This window comes from Stylophora pistillata, chromosome 9 (assembly GCF_964205215.1).
Source record: "Stylophora pistillata chromosome 9, jaStyPist1.2, whole genome shotgun sequence".
NCBI classification, from domain to species: domain Eukaryota; kingdom Metazoa; phylum Cnidaria; class Anthozoa; order Scleractinia; family Pocilloporidae; genus Stylophora; species Stylophora pistillata.
Genome location: NC_142527.1, coordinates 29,015,741 through 29,039,316, shown reverse-complemented (window position 1 = coordinate 29,039,316; position 23,576 = coordinate 29,015,741). Strand labels below are relative to the sequence as shown.

Genomic DNA, 23,576 nt, shown 5'->3' with positions numbered 1-23,576 from the left:
GTAACCATATCGGTCCTTCCCCCATCGTATTATCAGCACTGCACTGATGAGGCCCAGAAGGCCGAAACGGTACTGTCTACAGTTACATATATACATATATATTAATTGACTTAAATTTTACTAAAATACTGCCTTTTAATTTCCTAAACCTGACCACTAACAGCATTACTGGCCAAACTCAGTTGCTAAATAACTATTTCTAATAATCACATAATTCCTACCACTCGATTCTAATTTGTAATTGTAATTTGTAATGTTTTTTTTAATGGAACGTTAGCTCTGTGAGATCTCTCCTGCCAAATTGATTTTGGCGAAGCTTATAAATAAATAAAATAAATAAACAAAGTATTTAAAAAATCTAATATAATATTATATTACTAAATAAAGACAATAATACTAATGCTGCTCATAATCCTAAAATTTCATACCACTACTTAATTAAAAAAGAAATTTCTAGCCAATCGTGAGGTTTGCAGATTGCCAGAGTTCATGAGGCTTGAAGGAAGGTCATTAAACAGTTTAGCACCGCTATAGATAAAACAGCTTTTTCCAAAATTGCGTTTTACCTTCTATTGAATCCTGCCGCTAGGCCTCAATCAGCGATAGAAAGATGAACACATTCATACGACGAACTCCCCGAGAGTTACATGTTACATTCTTCCTCCATTCAGTTCCCAACCCCTCTCTTTCATATTTTGCATGTTCCGCTCTCTTAACGGGCTGTCTGGTTACCCTGTATTGTTCCGCTCTCCTAATAAGCCGTGTAGGTACCCTGTATCACAAACTGGAGGTCTTTCATAGGATATCAACCCCTAAATAAAACTAAATACAGACAACCACCGTAAGTGGCCTTTCGTGATTAGAGAGATTAAGCACTACGTATTTTTTTCCCGCGAACGGCAGAGGGTCACGTGACCTGACATTTCCCGCGTCTGCTGTTTGCCGGCCGCCGTTTGTCATTTTTTCAAGTACGCACAAGCACATATGATCTAGAAACCTAAGTAAACTGAGCGAAAAGTACTGCGTTCTTTATTTCTTGTTCGAAATAGTTGTGTGAATACAAGCAAAGAACAAAGCGTCTTGCCCTTATTTTGAGCAAACTTGGTGCAAACACAACATTGTTTTCAAAAGTTTCTGGTCACTTCATGTACGCACGTACGTATATGCGTATAGGACGCTACGCGCCTGGTTTCTACTCGAGGAGGACATTTTTCCCGTTTGTAGTGAACGCGAAAGCGTGAGTATTTGCAGCCCATTTTTGCCGACTATTTCTACATTTTGATCGCTTCCTTTTATAGCTAAGCTTCGTTTATCATCTTACTTCTATAAGAACTGCTTGTAAAGCTAATGAGTTCAAATTCAAGCGGAAAATACATTACTTCTTTGTATCCATCATTTCTAGTCGCAGTGAATGGAGAATGAGAACATTTGTTCTGCCGTGTCGTCGGGAAGCTTAAACAGACGAACATCGCTGACGGAACGGCAAACGACAAGCCGACGTTCAGCGTTCGCCGTTTTCGCGGTGCTTAATCTAACTATTAACATCACTTGAGTTGCCTGGGGCCTGTCGAACGAAACCATCCACCGAACCCTTTCACTCTCATGATCCGTGAGGTGAATCTCCTAACTAATGCCCAGACATGTATATGTTGCCTCTCCCAGAGAATTTAGAGTGTTATCAATGTAATATACATTTATTGACAATTTCCTTAACTCTTACTACCACTTCTAGACAGTGCATTTATACTAATGTGAGGAAAATTCACAAGCTGATCATTCCTGAACTAAAATGTTTGCGCGAATAGTTCTTTCTATGTTCTTGATATGAAATAATCAGAATAATTGCATTTGCACAGAATACCAAGTTACTCCGTCAAGAAATTTTCTCTTTAAGTCATTCAAATCTCAGAAAAGTAACATTGTATTCTGTAAATAAGACAACTTGATTACTATTTGTTCTATATATTTATTGACTAAATAAATATTTGAATCTGATATAAGCTTTCTATGGCTATTGTAGCTTTTGCCTTTGAATTTTATGATAGTAATTTGAACTTTTAACGGAACCCCCCCCCCCTTTAATCTGTAAAAAGCCAAAAGATCTTGGAGATATTTGAACAAAAAACAAACAATGCTTACACTCGACCCTAAAGTTGATTTCCGCTCAGGTCGTCGAAACGTCAGTCATCACTACCGACAACAGTCCTTCTCAGGACTACACTCACCCGGACGATCAGACTACACTGTCACATGTTAACCCCCCTCCCCCCCGGTTCAAACCATTTCCTCTTTAGACGTTTTACGAGTCTCTATACACGACTTTCAAAATGGCGGACGGCGCGCGAGACTGGTAACTAGTTAAACATGAAACCGAGGTCAGAAACGCCACATTTGAGGACAACATTGTAATTAAAAGGTCAATTAGGGTTGAATAGGTTATCTGTTTCGACTCAATTCGGTCGAATCATTTTCAGGAAGAGGAAATGCCGACTCACTGTTGTGTCGGAAGTGAGACTTATATGGTTGTCTCTTTGCAAATTACAAATTTGCTCTCATTATTTCAAAGTATTTCTTTTCTTTCTTGGATGGAGCAAACGTTTGCTGGGTCAAAGCCAGTGCAGCCCTAAGTAAACCTATACACTATTATCGCTTGATTGGTAAAACGTTTCATATACAACTGATTAGTTAATCAATTTCATTGGTTACTTTTCATCATGATTTCACGTATCTGTTGGAGGGTTGCCTTCCTCGAAGGCCAACTTTTCCCCCTTTATAAGACACATCGTCTGTAGATGGAATGAATTTCTGCCTCTCGTCTGCGTCTGGGGAGTTCTGGTCGCTGTAATAGCCATCTTCTTGCAAGGAAAGCGGCGAATTTCTTTGTTCGTATTGGGGCGGATACTCAAAAACTCCAGAGTTTCTCTCGCATACGTCCTTATCTTCATCGTCTGAACGAAGCTGTTCTTTCTGACTCATGAAGTCGTCATCATTTACCTGGCTTACACTTTCTTTGGGTTTCTCTTTCTCTTGAGTGTCTTTACGAACTTTTTCCAACTCGCTGTCTTTGCGTAGAGCAACTCTTTCCTTTGGTGGGTCCTGAAGAATAAATCTCTGTTTTTCTTCATCTTCGGGGTTCTCCGGCTCAAAGGTTTCCAGTTCAATGTCTCCTGTAGGGAGGGGTGGCAGCGGAGCGTGTTTTTCTTGTTCGGAGGTGGGACTCCCAGGAGGTCTTAAGAGGCTCTCACCGGGATCCAGATATTCATCGTCAAATGTTGGCTCGTTTAAGTCTGGGTCATCTTCTGCAAGCTCAAGATCTAGGTAACCTTCGCCAGTCTTCGAAAGAGGAATAAGGAATTCGTGAGAAAGAGGGTAGCTAAGGACACTAGTTAAATTAGAATGAAAAATACCGAACAGGAGACTTGATATTGGGGGAAAAAGCAAGCAAGCAAGCTCAGATAATTCCCTAAAATAGCTCGAAAAATTCGAGGACTTCTTTTGTTTTTTTTTTTGTCGAGTCATGAAAGATGAATTCTCTTTTGCGGTTATATTTCCAAGAAAGTATACCTCTGAAGATCTCTCTTCCAACCGTTTATCAAGCAGAGCTGTAAGATCCGTGAAAGAAGGTCTGTCATCTGGGCTATGCATCCAACTCTGGCACATTATTTCGTACCTGTACATTGTATGAATATAGGATAAAAACATAAATATGACCGAATTATTGGATGAATGGATGAATTACATGGATGTCTGAATGAATGATGAAAAAACAAGAAATGATTGGCGAAAAAAAATGTATGCGCACGAAAAATGGCTTCACTCAAAGTCTGTTACTGATCAATGGAATGCTTACATTTCATCCGGGCAATTCAAGGGCTTTTCCATGCGATTTCCTTCCATCAAATACTGATAAACTTCATTGGCCGGGAGACCTGGGTACGGGCTTCCACCTTATTGATAAAGATATACTCTTAGATGCTAATTTTTCAAATAGAACTCAATGTGGATACTGTATCTTTCACAACACATGACTATCATTAAAACTGAAAAACTCACCAAGTGTAAACAGCTCCCACAGCAAAACCCCAAAAGACCATCTACGAGAGAGGGAAATACGATACACATTACCAAGGTGAACTAGGACAACGCAAATCTTAATTTTCAAGATTACAAGTGTGACTTACACATCACTTTTGTGCGTGTAAATGCGATCAACCAAGGCTTCTATGGCCATCCATTTCACTGGAAGAAGGCCCTACAAGTGAACATAAAAACCACTGGTTACTTCCAATCTTTACAATCTTACAACAGTATGCACTTCTCCAGATCATTCTCCTTGTTTTTCCCAGTGAGCTAACAAAATGAATTTTTGTTTAACAATCAGTAGCTGGTTTAGTTGGTGATCACTTCCTTTATTCTCCTGACCATAATGTTTGATTCAGGGGTGATATTGTAAGGAGAAATTACATGCTGGTCACTCTTATGGGTTAGAAGGTTAATACAGGAAGCAAACCTATGTTGTAAATAAAGGCTAATTTGAGTTCCCAATGACGAAGGAAATCAGACAAAGGAGGAAAAAAAAAACAGGGATAACGTTATAATGAAAGAGCAACAACAAAAACAAAGAGAAATATCCAATTTTTTAAGAGAAATGAGGCAAGATATCGTTTGAATCATTTTGCATCACCAGGCTGGGGAGCCGTAGGAATTCGAATTAGTATAATTTCAGAGCTAAGCAAAGAGTTTCCAGCCATCTGATTGGTCGAGCGGTTGCTTATATGACGCTATATAAACCACTCCACGCGGCTTATATAAAATGTTAAAATAAAATGTTAATAAATGTTACCAAAATGTTATGATTCTAGAAATTTCTCTGTTGCTCAGTTCTGAAATTATACTAAAACAATTATTCACCTCAGGTTCGGCGAATATTGTCGAATAATCCCCTCGACTTTGTCTCGGGGATTATTCGACAATATTCACCTCGCCTTCGGCGAATAATTGTTAAATATTAAATTATCCCCCCAGTGCGGATTAACAAGGACAGCGGAGTCATTCTCACCGAGGTCGTTTTGACGTAATTTTCCTCTTTATAGATGTCCCTCGCCAATCCAAAGTCAGCCACTTTTAAAACATAATCCTCACCCACTAACACATTCCGAGCAGCAAGATCACGATGGACACACTTAGAAGAAAAAAAAAATTCAGATATTAGTATTAAAATCTTTGATAGCACGACTGCCGCCCGCTCTTATTTTCGTCTTCGCTGGCTGAGATCCTTAAAAAGGATACCATTACCTATTTCAGGTTGATTGTGATCAGATTCCTTTACAGGAACGAAGAACCTATTAAAATTTGCCTTGTTGCAGATATGTAGCTTCATAGTGAGTGGGTAGTTGCACCCAGATATTGTTCATCCGGAAGGCACAGGTTCAGATCTTGTCGAAGCTTAATTTTTTTTTTTTTTGGCTCCTTTTCTGCAATTTATTTAATATCAGTGCTGCTAGCCCACGGGGATCATTCTTAATTGGGTTTCAACCGCAGGCCGAAATGTTTCTTATCTCAAATCGATTGTAAGTGCTTTGTGAAATTTGATGGACAACACTCACCCTTCTTGAGGCAAGAAATTCCATTGCACGAGCGACTTGCAACGAACAGATGTAAAGGTCAATCGTTGTAAATGTGACGTCAGCGTGCTCAGTAGGGGTGGACCACTTTGCTTCGAATATATCACGGCGTTTACGCAGGAAGTCGAGTAGGTTACCATGCGGACAGTACTCTATTAGAACCCAAAGATCTCTCTCGCGACCTACGGAGAAAATTTTCTCTAGCAACTTTTTCTTTACTTTAGAATAAAAACAGAGGTTCAAGTCGATGGGTGAGAATATTAATTAAGAATATATGTCGCTTATCATTAAAGCATTATTCCGAAAAAAGTTTTCTGACCGTAAACACGACACAGCGTATAAGATACTTCTCAACTGCGTTACGTAAAATGTCTTGAAATTGTTAATAATTTTTTGTTCAGTTAGGACTGGAATATCATCGTTTATTTGAGTTGATATTCCAGTCCGCTTTCGAATAAAATCTGAAAACCACTTTTAACATAAAGTTAGCAAAAGATTAGTAAATTACTAGTAGCGACGAAAATGTTACTAAATTATTGCACAGAAGGGTGAAGCCAAACAACAAAAGTTGAATGAAGTCGGTTAAACCTGGTTTAAACGAACCTTTGGTGCATGCGCCAAGCAAGTTGACGATGTTTTTGTGCTCGCCTATATGAATCAGAATCTTCAGTTCAGATACCAAATCCCTTAACTCGGCCTCCGTGGCAGAATCTGTAGAGAGGGGAAAAGATTGTTAAAGAAAAGCTTTCTTGATAGGATCAAGAAAATACGGAGTGTAAAGCAAGGGCGGGTAAGATTTTACAGTAGGGGAGCGGAGGGGGGGGAGGGGGGGGGTTCTGTACATTTGCATCTGGCTGTTTTTTTAATAACTTGAAAGCTCCTCTTGACAAGGGAGGGGGGTGTTAAAAACATTTTAATTCTCCTCCCCCTACGACACTTAACGCCAGTTTCCGTCTGAGAGGTACAGCACGCTTTCTCTCAGTGTTCTTTTGTAAACGCAGAATGATGAACTTACCTTTAAGGCTTTTCACTGCAACTTCTGTGACTCGTTTGTCGTTCACATAAGGCCGACTTGTGGATCCAAACCTTGACCGTCTGCGGCCAGACTTCCGCTTGGTGCTACCGCGCGGGTCAAATGCCACGATACCAACCGCATGCGCAAGGAATACCTGACCAAACGCACCCGACCCCAGGGGCCTAACTGTGAGAAGAAACATAAACAGCAAGTCAGTTACTGTGATATGTGTAAACGTCAGGTTACATTATAACATAACCAAAGTAAAGCGTGCGCTCTCGTTGGCCAATTAAGTGTCCACCATTTTCCCACGGGTGTATGCTGCTGACTTGAGCAAATGCAAAGACTAGTCGCGTAAGATTTTTAGTGTTAAATAAAAGGAAACTCTTTTGCTACAGTGAGTCAATGCTATGTTACAAAACAACTGGGAAACACCACAACGTACAGTATTGAGTTATGGATGCACTTGGGAGGTTTGCTAAGCACGAAAGAAGTAGTATTGAGTTATAGATGCAATTGAGAGGTTTGCTAAGCACTCAAGAAGCTGGAGTGGCTCTCGGCTATCGCCTCGCGCGACACTTACGCTTCTTTCGTGCTTAGCAACCTCCCAAGTGCATCCATAACTCAATAGTGTACGCTTTGGTGTCTACCATTTGTTAATTGCTTCTGTTTTAGGCTCAAGCTTAGTCTCGCAACTGTTTGGGGATGCAATGGGATGAAACGTTTCATAGTGTGAAACCCAACGAGACGACCTTTGCAAGCCAAGTTCTTGCGATAGGGAACGTTGCACCATTCGAAATCAAGTCCCATTTTTGGCAACGATTTCGGTAACGTTGCCATAATTGTTTTATACGCTGCTTCCTAAATTATATGGCAAGTTTCTCAACGAAGGGTCTTTAAGAACTTTGCAAAATGCTTTGTTAGGCAGAAATTGTTGTTCTGTTTTTGGCAAGTGGCTACATGTTTTATGCATTTAAGCTCACTTTAAATCTAATGATAAAGCACTGCGTTGCGTGTTAACCGAGATAGGATACCAACGATGGTTTAACCCTATACACCCTAACATCAATATGCATATTCTCCATACTGTCCTCTATACATTTCCTAGGGTGCTGACAAGGAGAATTTGTTCAACAATCAAGAGCTTCTTTAGTTGGTGATCATTTCTCTTGTTCTCCTGACCGGAATGTGTGATTCAGGGGTGATATTGTAAGGAGAAATTAGATGCTGGTCACTCTTACAGGTTAAGAATTCATGTCCCTGAGAGATGACAAGAGCTGTTCGTCATATTCACAAATGGAAATTCAAACATGAATGAGGAGAGCAGTTAAACAGTCGATGATCACATGACTAAGACTGTTAATAATGCTAACTCGTATAAAAATTGGTACTACGTGTAATCGAAACGGTGGTACTCCCTCTGCTGACTCTGTACTTACCAATTTCAAGGCGTTCCCTAGGAAATTCCCATTGAGCGTCGTAGGGCAGTTTGCTTATTTGGTCCAATAAGGATCTCTCTGGATCTAATTTCATGATGTAATCAGGGGGAGGTGGAAGTGTAAAGATGTAAAATCCGCCATACCGCTTCTTTCGCCGATAAAGAACCACAATGATAAACAGCAGTAACAAGATCACAAAGCTGCTGACAGCGATCACAACGATCATGGCAAGTGTGGAAAACTTGTATTCGTCCCTGGGTTGCTTGAAAGCTTCAACAGAGGGGTCTTGGAGAGAAATGAGAATAAGAAAGTGAAACTCACCAGGCTGATCCATGGGGAAGGTCGGGGAGGGTGCCACCCCTCCCCCCCTTATCACAAAAATGAGTTTTTTGAATCCATGTCAGTATGTGAGCCGCTGCGCACCCACCCCTCCCCTAACCAAACATTAACTTTTACTTGGCATCAGTTGACTTTTGTTAGGTTTGGGGAGGGGTGGGTGAGCAGTTGCTAAGATACCGACATTAAACAGAGTTCTTTTACTACTTGTCTACTTGTCAAAATACTTACAACGGTAGGATCGCTTATTATCACTCGACTTGGAATATCAAAATTTGCTCGTCCTGAAATATTCCTTGCCTACTTTGAGGCTCTGGTTAGATTTTAAAAAAGGGGAAAAAGGGTTTTTCTGTGTTTCCTAAATCAAAGCGTGGACCTCTCTTTCATTCACGAATACCTGGATTCTTGCTCAGTCGAAACCCTGTTGGGTCCAAAACTCGCTCAATCGATATACAGCCTCTCAAAATAACATTGAGGCATCAAACTGATATTAATTAGATAGAACCTATCAAGCGTTTCAATTTGACAACGTAACCTACCCGAGTAAGTGTCCTCTGTCTGTCCTTGGGTATTGCTTGCCACACAGCGATATTCTGCTTTGTCGGCCTCGTTCAACACCTCTATGATATACACTGTCTGGTTGGTGAATCCTTTCGCAGCGTTTGGTAGACGCACAAATTGACCTTTGCTGTTCTTTCTCTGCCAGATCACGGTAGGAGGTGGGTTTCCAGTCACAGCACATTGCAGCTGGACGTTGTTCCCAAATTGTGAAATCTTTGTCACGGAAACAGTTGGCCTCTCTGTATCAATGTCAAAATACAAATGTCAGATCTCAGTTCGCAAGTCTATACTTGCCTCACTTCACCCGTCTACTCGAGAAAGCATCGTTGTCCTTCCCTAACGAGTGACCAGCATCTAATCTCTCGTAACAGAATCAGCAATGATTCAAATTTAAGGTCATGCAAATAAATGAAATTATTATACATTAGACTTACTATGAAAACTCTGATTGCTCGAGAGCATACAGGCAATACAGAACAGTGCGTGAGGTTGACATGATAACCCAATATCTGCTGCAGATATTGGGTTATCGTGTCGAGTTTAAAGTCTGCCTAGTTTCCGAAACCCTCTTCCGTGTAGTTTTCTCAAACATTTTCCATCTTAGAGAGAAGTGTCTTTTTTGCAAATTGTTTAAAAAATGTACGATAAAACAATTACTGAATTTGGTTTTTGCATTTCATGAATCATCAAACCTCGTGTCTGTGTTATCTGTCTGTGTTATTCACTCGTACAATTACAATTGGATGTGTCCTGTTTTTTGACAACTTCTTGGTCGAAACCTTGCATAAATACAGACCAGAACAAAGTTTTAGCACGATACTTACCCAGGATATTCAGGAACGTATCAGCAGATCCCAGTCCCTCGGCGTTCTCCACCGCACACTGATAGACGCCTGTGTGATAAGAGTCTTTGACAGAGCAGATGAATATTCTCCACACCCCGGGATCCATTTCTCCTTCCATTTCGTAGACACCCCTTTTCAGTTGACCGCAGTCATCACTCTCGGTTTTCTCTATGCTTATTATTTCTCCGTCTCGTCTCCAAATGACAGATTTCGGCTGAGGATTTGCAGTGACATTGCAGAATAATTCAGCACGCTGGCCTGCGGGTTTGGTTACATTAGGAGTGATGGTAACGGTCGGCTTGGTCAGCTCTGCAAAAAAAAAAAAATTCAAAACGAAAATAAATCTGAGAGCTCTTTTGGTATAAAGTTAGCCTGTGTTGGGCTCTCGATCAGTTGAACGCGCATCTGAAAGTCAGAATGTTCTGATTCCTTTTTGTCTATTGACATTAACTCACTCTTAACTAAATATCCGAAGTTTGGAATGCTTTGCTTAGCCTCGGGTTTTCACCTTATATTTTGCTAATTACATCTTATTAGACGTTTTGGTGTGTAGTATCGCAGAGTATTTTTACAAGTTGTGCCGTATTTTGACGAGCCCGTATGGTGAGTCAAAATTCAAACCACGAGTAAGTGGTGAATATTTTCTGCCCTGTAAGGGACTACACACCAAAACGTCTAATAAGTTATCTATTAGTCAGCTTCTTTATTTTCTACCTTTTTCTCAAAAAGCTGGAAAAGCAAAGCAGACAGACAAGCGTGGCACGTGCAGCCGACCGGTTAAACAGGTTTTTTTTTTAACATTACAAACTAACCAACTGTCCGATATCGTGGGATATTTGTACTCTACTTTGTGAAGTTAGATAATAATTATTATATCTTTCGTGATAAAAGATGGCGGATGGAAGAGGTAGCAGGATCCAGTCAAACTATGTACACCTGCTAAGCTCTCAAATTAGATCTCTTAGGTAACGTAACGCAACGTAAACAGTAGCATATTTCGCAGATAGGAACCTTATTGTAACGTCTCACTCACCCTTTATTTCCACTTGAATAGCCTTGTTGGTATTGAGGCCATCAATTAGCTTCTTGGCTGAACAGATATAAAGACCAGTATCGTCAAGCGAGGCATTATAAATACGAAGCTCACTTATTTGTTGATAATTCCCTAATGATTTACTTTTGAGGGGTTGTCCTTTTTTAGACCAGAATGGGGATTCTTTGAAGACACCAACGCTGGCCTCACATCTCAATGTGATGTTCTCACCAACATTGGCTGTGACGTAAGGTTTGGGCTTGACAAACAAATTTTCGAGGTGATCTGGCTCATCTGAAACGCAAAAAGATAACATTTGAAAATTGCAATCACATCATCTTCTCCCCCTTCAGCAAGGAGTGGCTTCAATTCCGATTCGGCTCGACGAGTTGAGGAGTAGGCCTGAAAAGGATTTTTGTAATTTTGTGAGTTTGGCTTGACCAAGCCTCATTAACGAATGTTTAACTCCATAGCCTTCACAATTAAGTTATGGATACCTACGGGGGGGTTGCTGTGCACGAAAGAAGCGTAATTCTGTGTAGGTTGCCTGCATTCTCATAGGTTAGGTCTCTTTCTTTGGTTTTGCTAGAGTAGTTTTCTCACCAATGCTAATTAACAAATGGTAAACATCACAGCGCACACTATTGAGTTATGGATGAACGCGGGAGCTTGCTAAGCACGAAAGAAGCGTAAGAGTCGCGCGAGGCGATAGCCGGGAGCGACTCTGGCTTCCTGAGTGCTTAGCAAACCTCCCAAGTGCATCCATAACACTGAATAGTGCATGCTGTCGTGTTTACCATTTGTTTTATAACATAACATAGATACATTGTAGCAAAAGAATTCCCTTTTATTTAAGAAACCTTACGCGACCAGAAAAAACAAGTGCACGCAAACTATTCTACATTTGCTCACGTGGGCAAAAAGTGGACGCTGAATTGACCAATCAGAGCGCGGGCTTTACTTTGATTGTGTTATAATTTGGCTTTACCATATTGAAAAGTTCCCTAATTCCACAAAGGTTCCTTAGATACGAAAGGTCTTAAACTTTCCATCAAATGAACACCTTAAGAAGTTGTGTTGACTTACTTCTTCGAACAAACTCGTACAACTTCCAGTCTATTTTTCCTCTTTCGGCGGGGTTTGTTGCAGTACAGTTGAAAACTTTTCTATCGATGTTTCTTGGTACTACGAGAATGCTTGTATTCGGAGACTGTTGCTCTACCTTTCCAACACCACCCGAGATTTTTATCCACTTTCCAGATAGGCAATCAGAAGGTTCTTTGCATCCGTCTTTGATATTCTGATATGTCCACGAGAAATTCGCTGCGGGATTACTGCGTTCGGTCGTGCATTCCAACCTCTCATCTATGTCTTTGTAGACAACAGGCTTTTCATATCCGCTCTTTGTTTCTTTGATTAACTTCGGATCAACTAGTGGAACAATAAGTTGATATTACATCAAGTTTCAAGGAGGAGTTTTCAAAGGGGGCTGCTAATGTAGGGTGCACATGACGCCGCTCAGTCAAGAGAATTCGTTAATGCATCACAAGGAATAGATGGACCTGGCGTACCTTCAAATGGTATTGAGACGTTTATGCAGCACCCTTTGCTAAACAAAAAAAAGGCAAAAAGACAACCCTATGCACCCTAACATCAGTGGGCACATTATCTATAGTGTTCTCGGAACATTTCCTAAGGAAATGACATGGAGAATTGGAAAAGAAATGAGGCGACTATCTCTCCTTGGGGGTTCGCACGTTGCTGTTTGTCCACTCTTTCCAGTTTGCAGTTCCCAGGGGTTTGCACGTTGCTGTTTGTCCACTCTTTCCAGTTTGCATTGAGATTTGGAGTGTTGCGTTTTGCAGGGGAGAGGGGCGGGGGAACCGTAGAACCTAGAGTAAAACTCTTAGAGCAGTATTATAAAAGAGAATCAGCAACAAACTCAACTATATGTGACATCAGCTTTGGAAATCAAACCCAAGCCACAACTTGTGTCTACAACGCTGCACTATCCCTGGTCCCCAAGCCCCTGCTACAAGGTTCCATAGAGTAAGGACTACAACGAACTGAGCGACGTCCTCTGTACAAACAGTTTGTGTGTGACTCATGTCACCGCGTCGATCATGGCACAAATTAAGATCAAATGAAATTTGTACGATATATTGCGGAGACCAAACTACGATGCAGGGAGGAGGATCTTCATTAAGAAGCCCACGTTACCAGAGGTGAATTACAGCAGATTTGTGATTTGTCCCTCTATGTGTACTACCTTAAACCATCGATTTTTCGTTCCCCTTGACATGATCTTGAATAATTCTGTAAGCTTACCTATAATTCTTAGCCCTGCATGCCGTTTTACTGGTTTACCCAAACTATTGTCAACTTCACAAGTGTAATCACCATCATCTGCTGGAAACTGCGTACCCTTGACATCTAACGTACTTAGCCATCTGCCGCTAGTTGGGGAACTCGATAGTTGGCTTAAGCACGTTCTCTTATCCACCCAGTTTGCTTTGAACTTAGTTCCATCAACGGAGTTACAACTGCCATGTTGTTTTCCTTCGCATGTGGCGACTATTCCGCTCCTGTTCTTCCATCTTACCGTCGGACGAGGGGAACCACTTACAGTGCAGCGGAATCTGGCACCAGATTGCTCTTCGACAGACTGGGGAGAAGGTGCAACTGCTATACCTGCTGGTGAGGGATCTATATGCCAAAAAAGATATCAAAGGAGTAGGTAATAATGATACCACTTGGATGTAGAGACAAGAAGAAATATGATAAAAAATCTCATAGTAACTATTTGGGCAACTATGAGGCGCTTTTCGATTAAGTGTTGTAAAACCAAAAACCAAACAAGCAAACTGCTCAAAGCGCGGGAAAACACAGGTGATTGGTTTAAATTTTAAAGCTGATTGGCTGAGAGGGTAGCGCGAGTTTTTTCGACCAATCACAGAGTGTAATGAAGAAACCAACGCAAAATCGGATTACTCCCGAAACATTGCTCTGTCGATACAATCTCAAAATGGCTGACAGTGAATCCCACCTTCGGTTCACACCCTTTTCATCAGTATTCCACGTAAGAATGAGTAGAGCTGGTCACTAAGTTAATTTACCTGCAACATCGATGATGATACTAATGTTGGCGGTTGCATTGTATCCATTGCTTTTTGAGCAGACATACTTCCCTCTGTCACTTCGCTTTACATTACGCAGCTTCAAAGTAACGTTTTTTGCCCAATGGCCCGTTCGCAAGGATTCTGACCGACGAGGGATGACGATAGATGGATCTGTTAGATCCTGAGGAACTGTCGATCCTGGATCTATTTTAAACCACTTCCCTATCCCGTAATGATACCCACGGCAGTCTACTTCGACGCTATCATTTACATCCAAAGGACCATGTATACAGTGTGGTATGGTTACGACGTTTACATGTACCTGAAAGTCTGCAAAACAAAAAAAAAAAGATTTATGAGAGTGCAATTACGGTCTAACATTGTTCCTTGAATTTTATGACAGTCATGCGTTGTCAGTTCTCCTTGTAAATCTTAACAGGAACCTGAGGAGGGATTGGGTCAGAGAACAATCACAAGTGAAGGGTGGGTGAGTCATTGAGAAACGTCGTCTAGTTAAACATGTTGATCTCTGTCTACCTTTCAAGCTTGTGGGGATTTTCTACTAGTACGTTTGGATCTATCTCTGTTTAGGAACCAAACATGGAAACTGTGTTAGCCCCCCTATGGTGGTCGAGTTCAGCACAGAACAAAAGGGTTACAAACATTTAAGGGTGGCAATGCTCGGGAATTTTTTAATCCACTGAAGAAGTCTAAAGTTTTCCTTGTTTGTTAATGGGGAGGGTGGGGTGGGGAGGGGAGGGCTGTAGAACACCAACAGGAATCCCATGTCCCATGTTTGACGGTTAAGAAGCTCCCCTCATTTGGGTAAAAAAATAAATGCAGAATGAAGAAAATGTGGCAACTGTACACACACAACCCCCCCCCCCCCCCTCAGCTCAAGGCCTGGATCTGCCAATGAATAAATTAACACTTTTCACCAAAGGCATGGAATCTGTTGGCAGAGTATCCAGTCATACTGAAATAAATCATACCATCAAGTCACCACACTTTTTGACTTTGCAAGATATGTTTCTAATTTTAGGAGACAAAAAACCAATATCAATGCATTGTATTTGCTAAACATTATTCCTACCTTGTGCTTTTGTTAGCTCCACTTCCTTTGGCTCGGGAACAACTTGATCATTCTCCCCGATAACCTCGCACTTGACAGTCACTTTTTCACCAGTAAAGAGTATTGAGAAATTCTGGCCATCTTGTGTAACATACTTGTCTGGCTGTTGAACTTCTACAAAATCACTATCCTTTGAAAATTTTCTTCTTAGCCTAACTTGTGCATTTGGATCATTAAGTTGGCAGTTCAATTGAAATACTGTTCCTGAGATGACATACCGGTAATTCATTCTATCAGGAACAACCCATGCTGCAAAAAGACAAGATGTTTATTGAACCATAATGATATTTTCAACTGTGATTAGCAGCTTAACATGTGGTACACATTACTAGCTCATTCAATGTTACCTCGACTTAACCATATGTGGAACATTACTTGATTTTGAAGGTTAGTGAACTAAATAAACTAAAATATTATGTAACACTAATTTGAATGATGATGATTATTTTCATTTTGCCTTAATTCTTATGAATGAGGGGTTGCAAAAATTTTCTTTTACTTTGTCTGTACCTTTCTTCATTTCTCTTCAAAAATGAACCCTTTAAAACAAATTGTAAAATTAAAATACTCTGAAATAAATTATATATACTGTATACTAAATGATAAATAATGCACCCATCAATTTGAAGCTCCAACATTCCCCCTCCTCCAAGACAACCCTCAGGCATTTGACCAATGTCTATGCCTGGGGAGTGTAAGTAAGTAAGTAAGTAAGTTAGTAAAAGATTTATTAATGTGTCAATGTATTTAGTTTTCACAACTAATTGGGGACACACACACAAAAAAAATAAAATAAAAAAAATTTTTTAAGCTATTTACAAATAAAAATAAATAACAATAATGTGTGAATTGTATGAATGGGAGAGGAAATGTTCAAGCTTTAAACTGACTGAAGCATAATGAGCTCAAGGTATCTGAAAGACAAAACCAACACGCCAATGTTTTCATTTCATTTTGTACTCAACATACTATCAGTTTATCATTAAATAAATAAAGATTGAGTAGCACACCCAGTCTGATTTCAGCATTTGTGATGGAACACTACATAGTAAACTTCATACATAATTATTAATGCCTTTATATGCCTTTATTATAGTCTAAGAACATTTAAGAACAAAATGCTTACACAGGTTTAAGGTGCAGCTCTTTTCTACTGGGCTCCATATCCTCCAATGTGGACAGAATTCTTTGATAGGGATTCCTTGTTTGCACACAAAGTAGCCACTAGGATCAGTGGGATCACCAAACTTTTCATTGGGCTCAAGGCATTCTAGAAGTATGAGAAATGTAAACTGTGTAGTTAAAATTTGGCAGAATCTAGACTGAAGGTCTTGATAAGGTCATCAAGCATGCAAAGTGATTTTTTGAGTAACACATGTTGAGGAGGGTGCTGGACTTGTAATCTGGTGTCCTGGGTCCAAGTCCTGCCACTCACTGGATTTGTTCTCAGTTGCCCCAGATTCAACTCCTCAGCTGTGCTCTGCAAATAGCCCACTGGTCTGCCTCATGCGATCAGCCAATGAGGATTTTTAAGCACTTATTTAAACTACATTGTGGCTGAAAAGCCCCTATGGGGTAGCTCCAATTAAGTTTTTTTTTCCCTTTTCTTTTCACAATGCCCTCTCAACTCCCTGAACCTGATGAAACTCTAGGTAATAATCTTTGATCAATTATGATTAGTATTCCATCCAGGAGCTAATGTGCTGCAACATAAATCCAAATCCAAACTATCTTATAATATGAGCAGCCTCTTACCCATCTTTGCAAAATAACTGGATAAAAAATGGCAATAGAATTGATTGCAAACAAAGCCAGACCCCTCAAATACCTTTGTGTTTGCCCCACACCCATGATACTGGATATTTTTTTTTTAATGGAAAGCTACGATTTACATCTGAACTTGGGCATATTAATACCAGTAAGGACCTGAGAGAAAGTAGATACCACTCATTATTGCACTGTACCTTTAACAAATAGCTCCCTAGTAATATTGCTGGAATATCCTGGCTGTTGAGCTGTTGTAACTACACAAGTGTAATTTGCTGCATCTACCCATGAAACCTTCTCTAGTATCAGAATATTTTCACTTAAGGGAAGGCCTTTTAGCATCTTGCTTGGTTGTAACTGTATCTGGTGATTTGGAACTTCTACCCCATTTTTCAACCAAGTGGTAGAGACTCCATTACCAGGAACCTGACAGGAAAAATTAAAATTCTGACCTCGAAGGACACTGGAAGTGAATGGGTACACCTGAGGCAGAGGACTTCTTTGGTCACCTAATAAAGTAACGAAAATGAACATGATATATTTTCTGTCTGACAATTTCCTAGTTGGAACATAACATAGTATCCTGAAAATTTGGACGACTTTGAAACGAAGTTTATCAAATTGACAGTGGTTTAGCATGGTGTGCACTTTTATCAACAACGATATATGTCATCGCAGTGGTCAAAATGTTGTGGACTAATGAGGTGTACCCTAGTGAGTCCCCAACAGATTTTAATTAAAAAAAAAAAACTCAGTTAAGTTAAGGGACTTGAATAGAAAATATTTCAGTAAAAAGGTTGACCCTTTACAACTTAACATCGGTAAGCATAATCTCCATAACTCCATCAATTTCCCACGGTACAGACAAGGAGAATCTGTTTAACAATCAAAAGCCTTACTGGGGATCACTTCCTTTCTGAATAATTCTAACAACCTTAATATTTGGTTCAGTGGAACTAATACTGTAAGGATAAATTAGATGCTAGTCTCTCTAAGTGGTGAATGGTTAAGAGGAAATCTTTTGCACACCCTTCATTGTGGCAAAGAAATGTCAACACCAAATTTGTTTGTCACCTTTGAAGACAAGCAGACTGGTAATTTCCTCTTTAATAGTCTTGTTTATGCTTGGCAAAGTAGCATTGCATATGTACAGACCAGCATCATCCACTGACACACTCTTAAAATAGAATCTGTTTTTCCTTCGTGTTATAGATCTCCCATTTGGAAGAATTTCCTCTGCTGGATTTTTATCATCTTTCTTCTTCCATAACCTAGAGGGGGATGCTGTTTGGTCATTGGTCTTGCAGTTGATTGTCACAGGGTCTCCAGCAATTAATCTCTGATACTGTCTCTTCTTTGCCACGAAGTTAAACTCTGAAATACAATCACTACATTTAATTTAGGAAATGATGCTATTTCAACCAGAAACATTTTCACAGCCAGTAACAAGGTCCTTGCCAGCCCCACAAGCAAGGACCCCAGCCTGAGTGTAAGATCTTGTGTCTACCTTGTGTTTCGGGCTTTACAGACATTTTGTTTGGAAAAAAGAAACTCCAAGTTATCCAAGACAAAATTGAACCCATAACTCTGTGATGAATACTTTGGATGGTCATAACCACTAAGGGAGCTTCAAATGCCCCACATTCCACAAAGTCCAATTCAATTCTGACCAACTACCCAATGACAAAGTACTTCACCTGATCCATGATGGGACTAAACTAGTCTGTAACTGATGATTTGCCCATAACACCAAACTTGGTACAACAATAGAAAAACAAAGGACCTACCTAATGTACATAATAATGAGGCAGATTCATCAAGCTTATGCTCACATGTTCGAAATTTTGACACATATTTCTTTTATACGCACTTGTGTGCAATTTTTGATGTGTTTTATGTGCGTTTTCTAGCTAACATTTGAGTGAGTGGCACAGTACATGTAGTTTACTTTGCAACACAACATGACTTCTTTACCTATAACTGAAAGCACTCCTGATTTGGCTTTGTATCCCTTAAACCTATTAAAAACATATGCACGGCACTCAAATGGGCCTGCTTGAGAAGAGGTAACTGGTGACAGTTGAAGAGTGCTAGTATGCATATCATTAAAGTCATGTGATGCACTGGAAATTCTCTTTTTGTTTTTATACCATTCCACAGTTTTTATGCCTTTTCCAGTAACATTGCAGGTGAAACTGACACGTCTTCCTTCTTTTGCTGTAGTATTGGTTGGAAATATAGAAAGTGAGATGTGACTTCCTGTGAAAAAAATCCAGATAAAGATTACTACAAAAAACATTTTAGGGGGGGGTGGAGGTGGGGGTGGGGGTGGAAAACATGTCCAGACTCAATTCAGAGCATATCATGCCTCTATTGTCAGACAACCTATAGATGACTTAACCTTTACTAAACACATTTAGATTACAATTTCAGCTAAAATAAAACTCCTAAATGGTTAAAACGGCCAGTCAAAAAGTTAATTATTTAATAAGGCATTTTATATGTACCTTAATTACCACCGTTTTACAATGTAAAAAACATTTGAAGGTGTAGTCTGATCGTCCGGGTGAGTGTAGTCCTGAGGACTGTTGTCGGTGGTAGTGACTCACGTTTCGACAACCTGTGCGGAAGTCATCATCAGAGTCAAGTGAATGATTGTTGTCAGTAGAATGTTCTTATTCCAGTTCGTGTGAAATGATCGGTTGGTTTTGCCGTGATGTTATTGGCTGTAAGACTCAAGTGGTGTAAGTCAGTCGTGATTGGTCTGTTTCGATCTGTCGGTAAAGTTAGGTCGTTCTTTTTCGGTCGTTTGTGATGTTTATGTCGTGAATGAGTCGTTTGTATGGAGCGGGTAGTTGTTGACATCTGTTTAGGGGAGTCTGTTCTAAATTAGTAAAAACCATTTAATGCAGTAAAAAACATTGTAAATGTGGAGAGCAGGATAGTTAAGTGTGTATCAGTATTAATATTATTAACCTGTTCCATCCTTCACAGGATAAAGTTGCTCTATCCTCATAGAAGTTCTTTTAACTTTGCAGGAATATTTTCCTTTATCAGACTCTTCAACATTGTTAATGGTAAATATCTGTCCACTCTGTGTAACTTTGATTCCATCTACAATCCTTTCAAACTCCTTTCCATCTTTTGCTTGTTTTAGAGAAACACTGACGTAAGGATCATCCATTTGACAATCTAGATCTACAGAGTATCCAATTATAGCAACAAAGTAACGCAGGCGGTTGCGAGGATTTGCTAGGGAATACTGGTATCCTCCTGAAAACATTATAATAACCAATTAACAAAAAATGATCAACTACATAGAAAAAACGACATAAATAATACTGATAAAAATTATAACGATGATGTTAATATGGTACCCTTGATAATAACGAAAATCATCCAAAAGTCTCAAGTTAGGATGTGCTTTTTGTACATGGATTTTTGAAAAGGTGTTAAAACATTTCATGATTCAAAAAATTTTGCACTTGTTATAAATAATTCAATTGAAGGGAAAGGGAAAAAACTGAGCTCAAATTCTGTCTTCAACCTTTAACTCCCATGAGTAATTAAGACAGAATTTCTCCTTACAATATCAATACAGTGTCAAGCAGACAATTAATGAGAATAAAGAAAAATGTAAATTAAGGAATTATTGGTTGATCCAAAACCAAATTCTCCCAACCATAATATCATGAAAATTGTATGGTAGACAGTAATTAAAAAATAACATAGGAGCTATTGGGAGTAAAACTGTTAAAAGAGCATAATGCTCTTTTATAATAACAAGAGACAAGTTGAGATGCTTGTGTTTTACCATAGTATATTAGATCATTTGCACATCGTCACAAAATTTCACAACTTCTTTTCCCTGGAGGAAACTGTCAAGATCATTCATTCATTCATTTTTTTGAGCTGATTGCTTTCACAAGTCAGTTGTTATGCAGATCATTATTCTGTTAGCACATAGTTCAGACGTAAGAAGTTATTCAGGGTTACCCCAGTAATCAAGGAAAAGTTTTTGACAGTATATAATTTATTTCCACAATTCATTTAAGGTTCTGCTTGACAAATATGAAGACCCAGCATGTGTGTTAATTATCTTTTAAGTGATCCCGTAGTTGAAGATAGAAATCTTATTTTAATTAACAATGAACTTTTTAAACTCTTTCAACAGCAGGTGATTGTTCTGAAGTTAGAAGCTGCAAATTAATTTTCCCTCTTTAATTAAATCTATCAGCCTATTTTTATGCCTGGTTCAGAATAAAACTTAGCTACTTGCCTCTGAATTTCTAGAAAATATTCAGGAAACATGAAAATTTTGTCAAATGAGTGCTTTTTTTACAATTTAGAATAATAGTTCCACAGATAAAAAGAAGTACAATCTCATAATTTTAAAAGAATGAAATTGTCTTTTTGCAGACCATTGCAACTAGGGTAATGTAATTTCATGAGTCTACTTTTATGAAAATCAACATACCATATTACATTCATTGAACATGTTGGCTTCATTTTACAGCAAATAGATATAATCACTTGAGTTGTTTTCAAAGGAGCTCTTATGAATATTTACACCAATGACATAAGCAAAATGCCAAACAATATCTTGTGAGAAGCTTCCCTACTGCTAATAATTAAAGAACAATCTTAATTTTATCACATCTAGGGTTTACAGAAATTTTAAAATCCACACATAAACTTTTAATTAAAAAGACGAGAACTTCTCCCTCTTGAAAATTAGTGTACCATGTTAGCGATGCAAGTGGGATGTGAGCTACAAATTTTTACCCAAATTTGCTTAAATTTATCATTTCATACTAATCAGAAATCATCATGAAAACCAAACCAAAAATGCTGCCAGGTAAAATATATGAATTTCTCCTTGATCTCTCTCAAATTATGCATACATTTCAAACCCCAAGATTACAAGTAAACCTGAGTAAAACGTTACAGGATAAAAAGTTTAAAAAAAAACTTCTGCTATCATTAATTTTATTAATTTTCCTTTCTGAAAATGCATTGAATAAGAAGTGTCATTGGCTTAAATAAAGTTCATTGAGTGTTCTGCTAGCATGGTGATGACATAAAAAATTAATATCTGACTCAAGTTCTATTTGAATTATGTGGGGGAAGTGAACAAGCCCCATTGCCAATTGAGGCAATTTCTTCGAAATATTTGTTTTAAGTCAATTAAAATAGAAGAATTCGCAAAAATTATATATAATTTTACGCAGTGGTGACATGAAAAGGAAATTACTGCTAGAGGCGATTTTCTCTTCTCTTATTTTTGCCTTAAATTACTAACTGAAAACATTGGCAAACAGAACAGGAGATTCATGTTTGGTCTGTTACCGGACGAAAATTCCGCCTAAGGCAATTCATAATGGGTTTCGTTAAAAACTTTTTCGTGGTAATTACCGTCCAGAGAGGTACAAACGAGACGTGCAATAAGTTCTTTAACGAAAACTGCAAAAAAAACCCAGGCAATTCGCTAATACCGTGAGATAATTCTATTAAATAAGTGAAGTATCCACCGGATGTCAAAATCACTCGAACGTAAAATTTATCACGTGCGGATAGCATGCGTCAGTCAATTTTAATTAAGTACCGCTATCTGCTACCGTGATCGACTTTTTTACATATCTTCTTGCTGAATAAGAATCGGAAAGCCTCTTTGTAAGATACGATGTTTCATAAAAAAATAGATTATTCTTGGATGCAAAAAAAAAAAAAAAAAAAAAACAAAGGAAGCTTTTACAGTAGTGCTGAAGCGTTTGTAAAACCTCACATCCTGCTACATTTAGAGCTCTAAGGAAATTTGTGTTTGGAATTATTAGCTTTGCTATCTCGGCCGAAGGTTCGTGAAACGTTTTTTAGTATTAGCTTGTTATCTGTGCTGTAATAAAATGAATATACATGTGTGGAATGTCGAGAATTGTTACTCGAAGTTGAAGGGAAGTAAAAACACGCAAAGTTTGTCTAACGCTGTAAAACGCAGACACTGAAAGTTTCAAAACAATAATTTGCAAATGGCGAGTGGCATTGTGAAATAGCTAACACTGTCCGGATTCGTAGGAGGATCCAAAACGGTAATGAAATTTTCATACAGAAATAATCTATTATGTGTTGGAGACAGCTGTGGAGCAGCAATTAGTTCACCAGTAGATAGATGAATAATTCAAGAAATATGCTGTTATTGACGTTGACTTTGAAAGTAGCAGCCCATAAAAATTTGCCCTTTAGGCTCGGCATAGCATGACATTTCACGCCGATAAGAGAGTGAAATCGAAGGGTGAGTTTGAACAATGGAAATAAAAGGAATAAAAGGCACAAGTGCAATAACCTTTGTAAATCATAATGTCCTAACTTTATTCCTTAGTAATGAGATAGCGTGAATAATAATTGCTTTTAATTTGCTGTATTATTCACCCGTAGAAATCCGTGCACGCTCCGTTAGAATAGCGTCAACTACGGTGAAGCCATGCATCATGACATCTTTAGCCGATATCTACAGGTACACAATGCAAACTGCTGGATAATTGAACAATCAGCTGAACCACTCACCTCTAAACTGCACAAAGAGGACAAGAGTGGCTACATAAGCCGCAATCTGCATCCGCAAACGTGCCATTGAGAAAATTGAGGCGAGGGCTAAATTAAAACGATTTTGTGTCCCTAGTCTTCGCGAGAATGAACCCGCTAAGGCTT

At 39.0% G+C, this 23,576-nt stretch overlaps 1 protein-coding gene across 1 annotated transcript; it reads right to left on the bottom strand.

Annotated features, from left to right (window-relative positions):
* Positions 1–1,675: 1,675 nt before the first annotated feature.
* LOC111339275 (uncharacterized) lies at positions 1,676–23,567 on the bottom strand. The gene is made up of 23 exons (XM_022945903.2): positions 23,433–23,567; positions 19,848–20,144; positions 18,846–19,130; positions 17,946–18,245; positions 17,069–17,380; positions 16,231–16,374; positions 15,066–15,353; positions 13,970–14,302; positions 13,182–13,559; positions 11,940–12,284; positions 10,854–11,147; positions 9,800–10,129; positions 8,954–9,214; positions 8,079–8,363; positions 6,640–6,825; positions 6,228–6,335; positions 5,607–5,806; positions 5,060–5,182; positions 4,182–4,252; positions 4,054–4,094; positions 3,851–3,947; positions 3,565–3,670; positions 1,676–3,333 (listed from the first exon to the last, which is right to left on the bottom strand). Exons 1-23 carry the CDS (start codon positions 23,497–23,499, stop codon positions 2,713–2,715), a joined length of 5,472 nt encoding a protein of 1,823 aa, XP_022801638.2. The 5' UTR covers positions 23,500–23,567; the 3' UTR covers positions 1,676–2,712.
* Positions 23,568–23,576: the final 9 nt, after the last annotated feature.

What these genes read in the sequence shown, in the direction of transcription:
- LOC111339275 (XM_022945903.2), bottom strand. Translation starts at nt 23,499, where the DNA reads ATGGCACGTTTGCGGATGCAGATTGCGGCTTATGTAGCCACTCTTGTC. An exon ending in TATCATCATCGATGTTGCAG is followed by an intron (nt 13,560 to 13,969) that starts GTAAATTAACTT and finishes TTTGGCATATAG; the next exon opens with ATCCCTCACCAGCAGGTATA. An exon ending in AATTTCTTGCCTCAAGAAGG is followed by an intron (nt 5,183 to 5,606) that starts GTGAGTGTTGTC and finishes TTTTCTTCTAAG; the next exon opens with TGTGTCCATCGTGATCTTGC.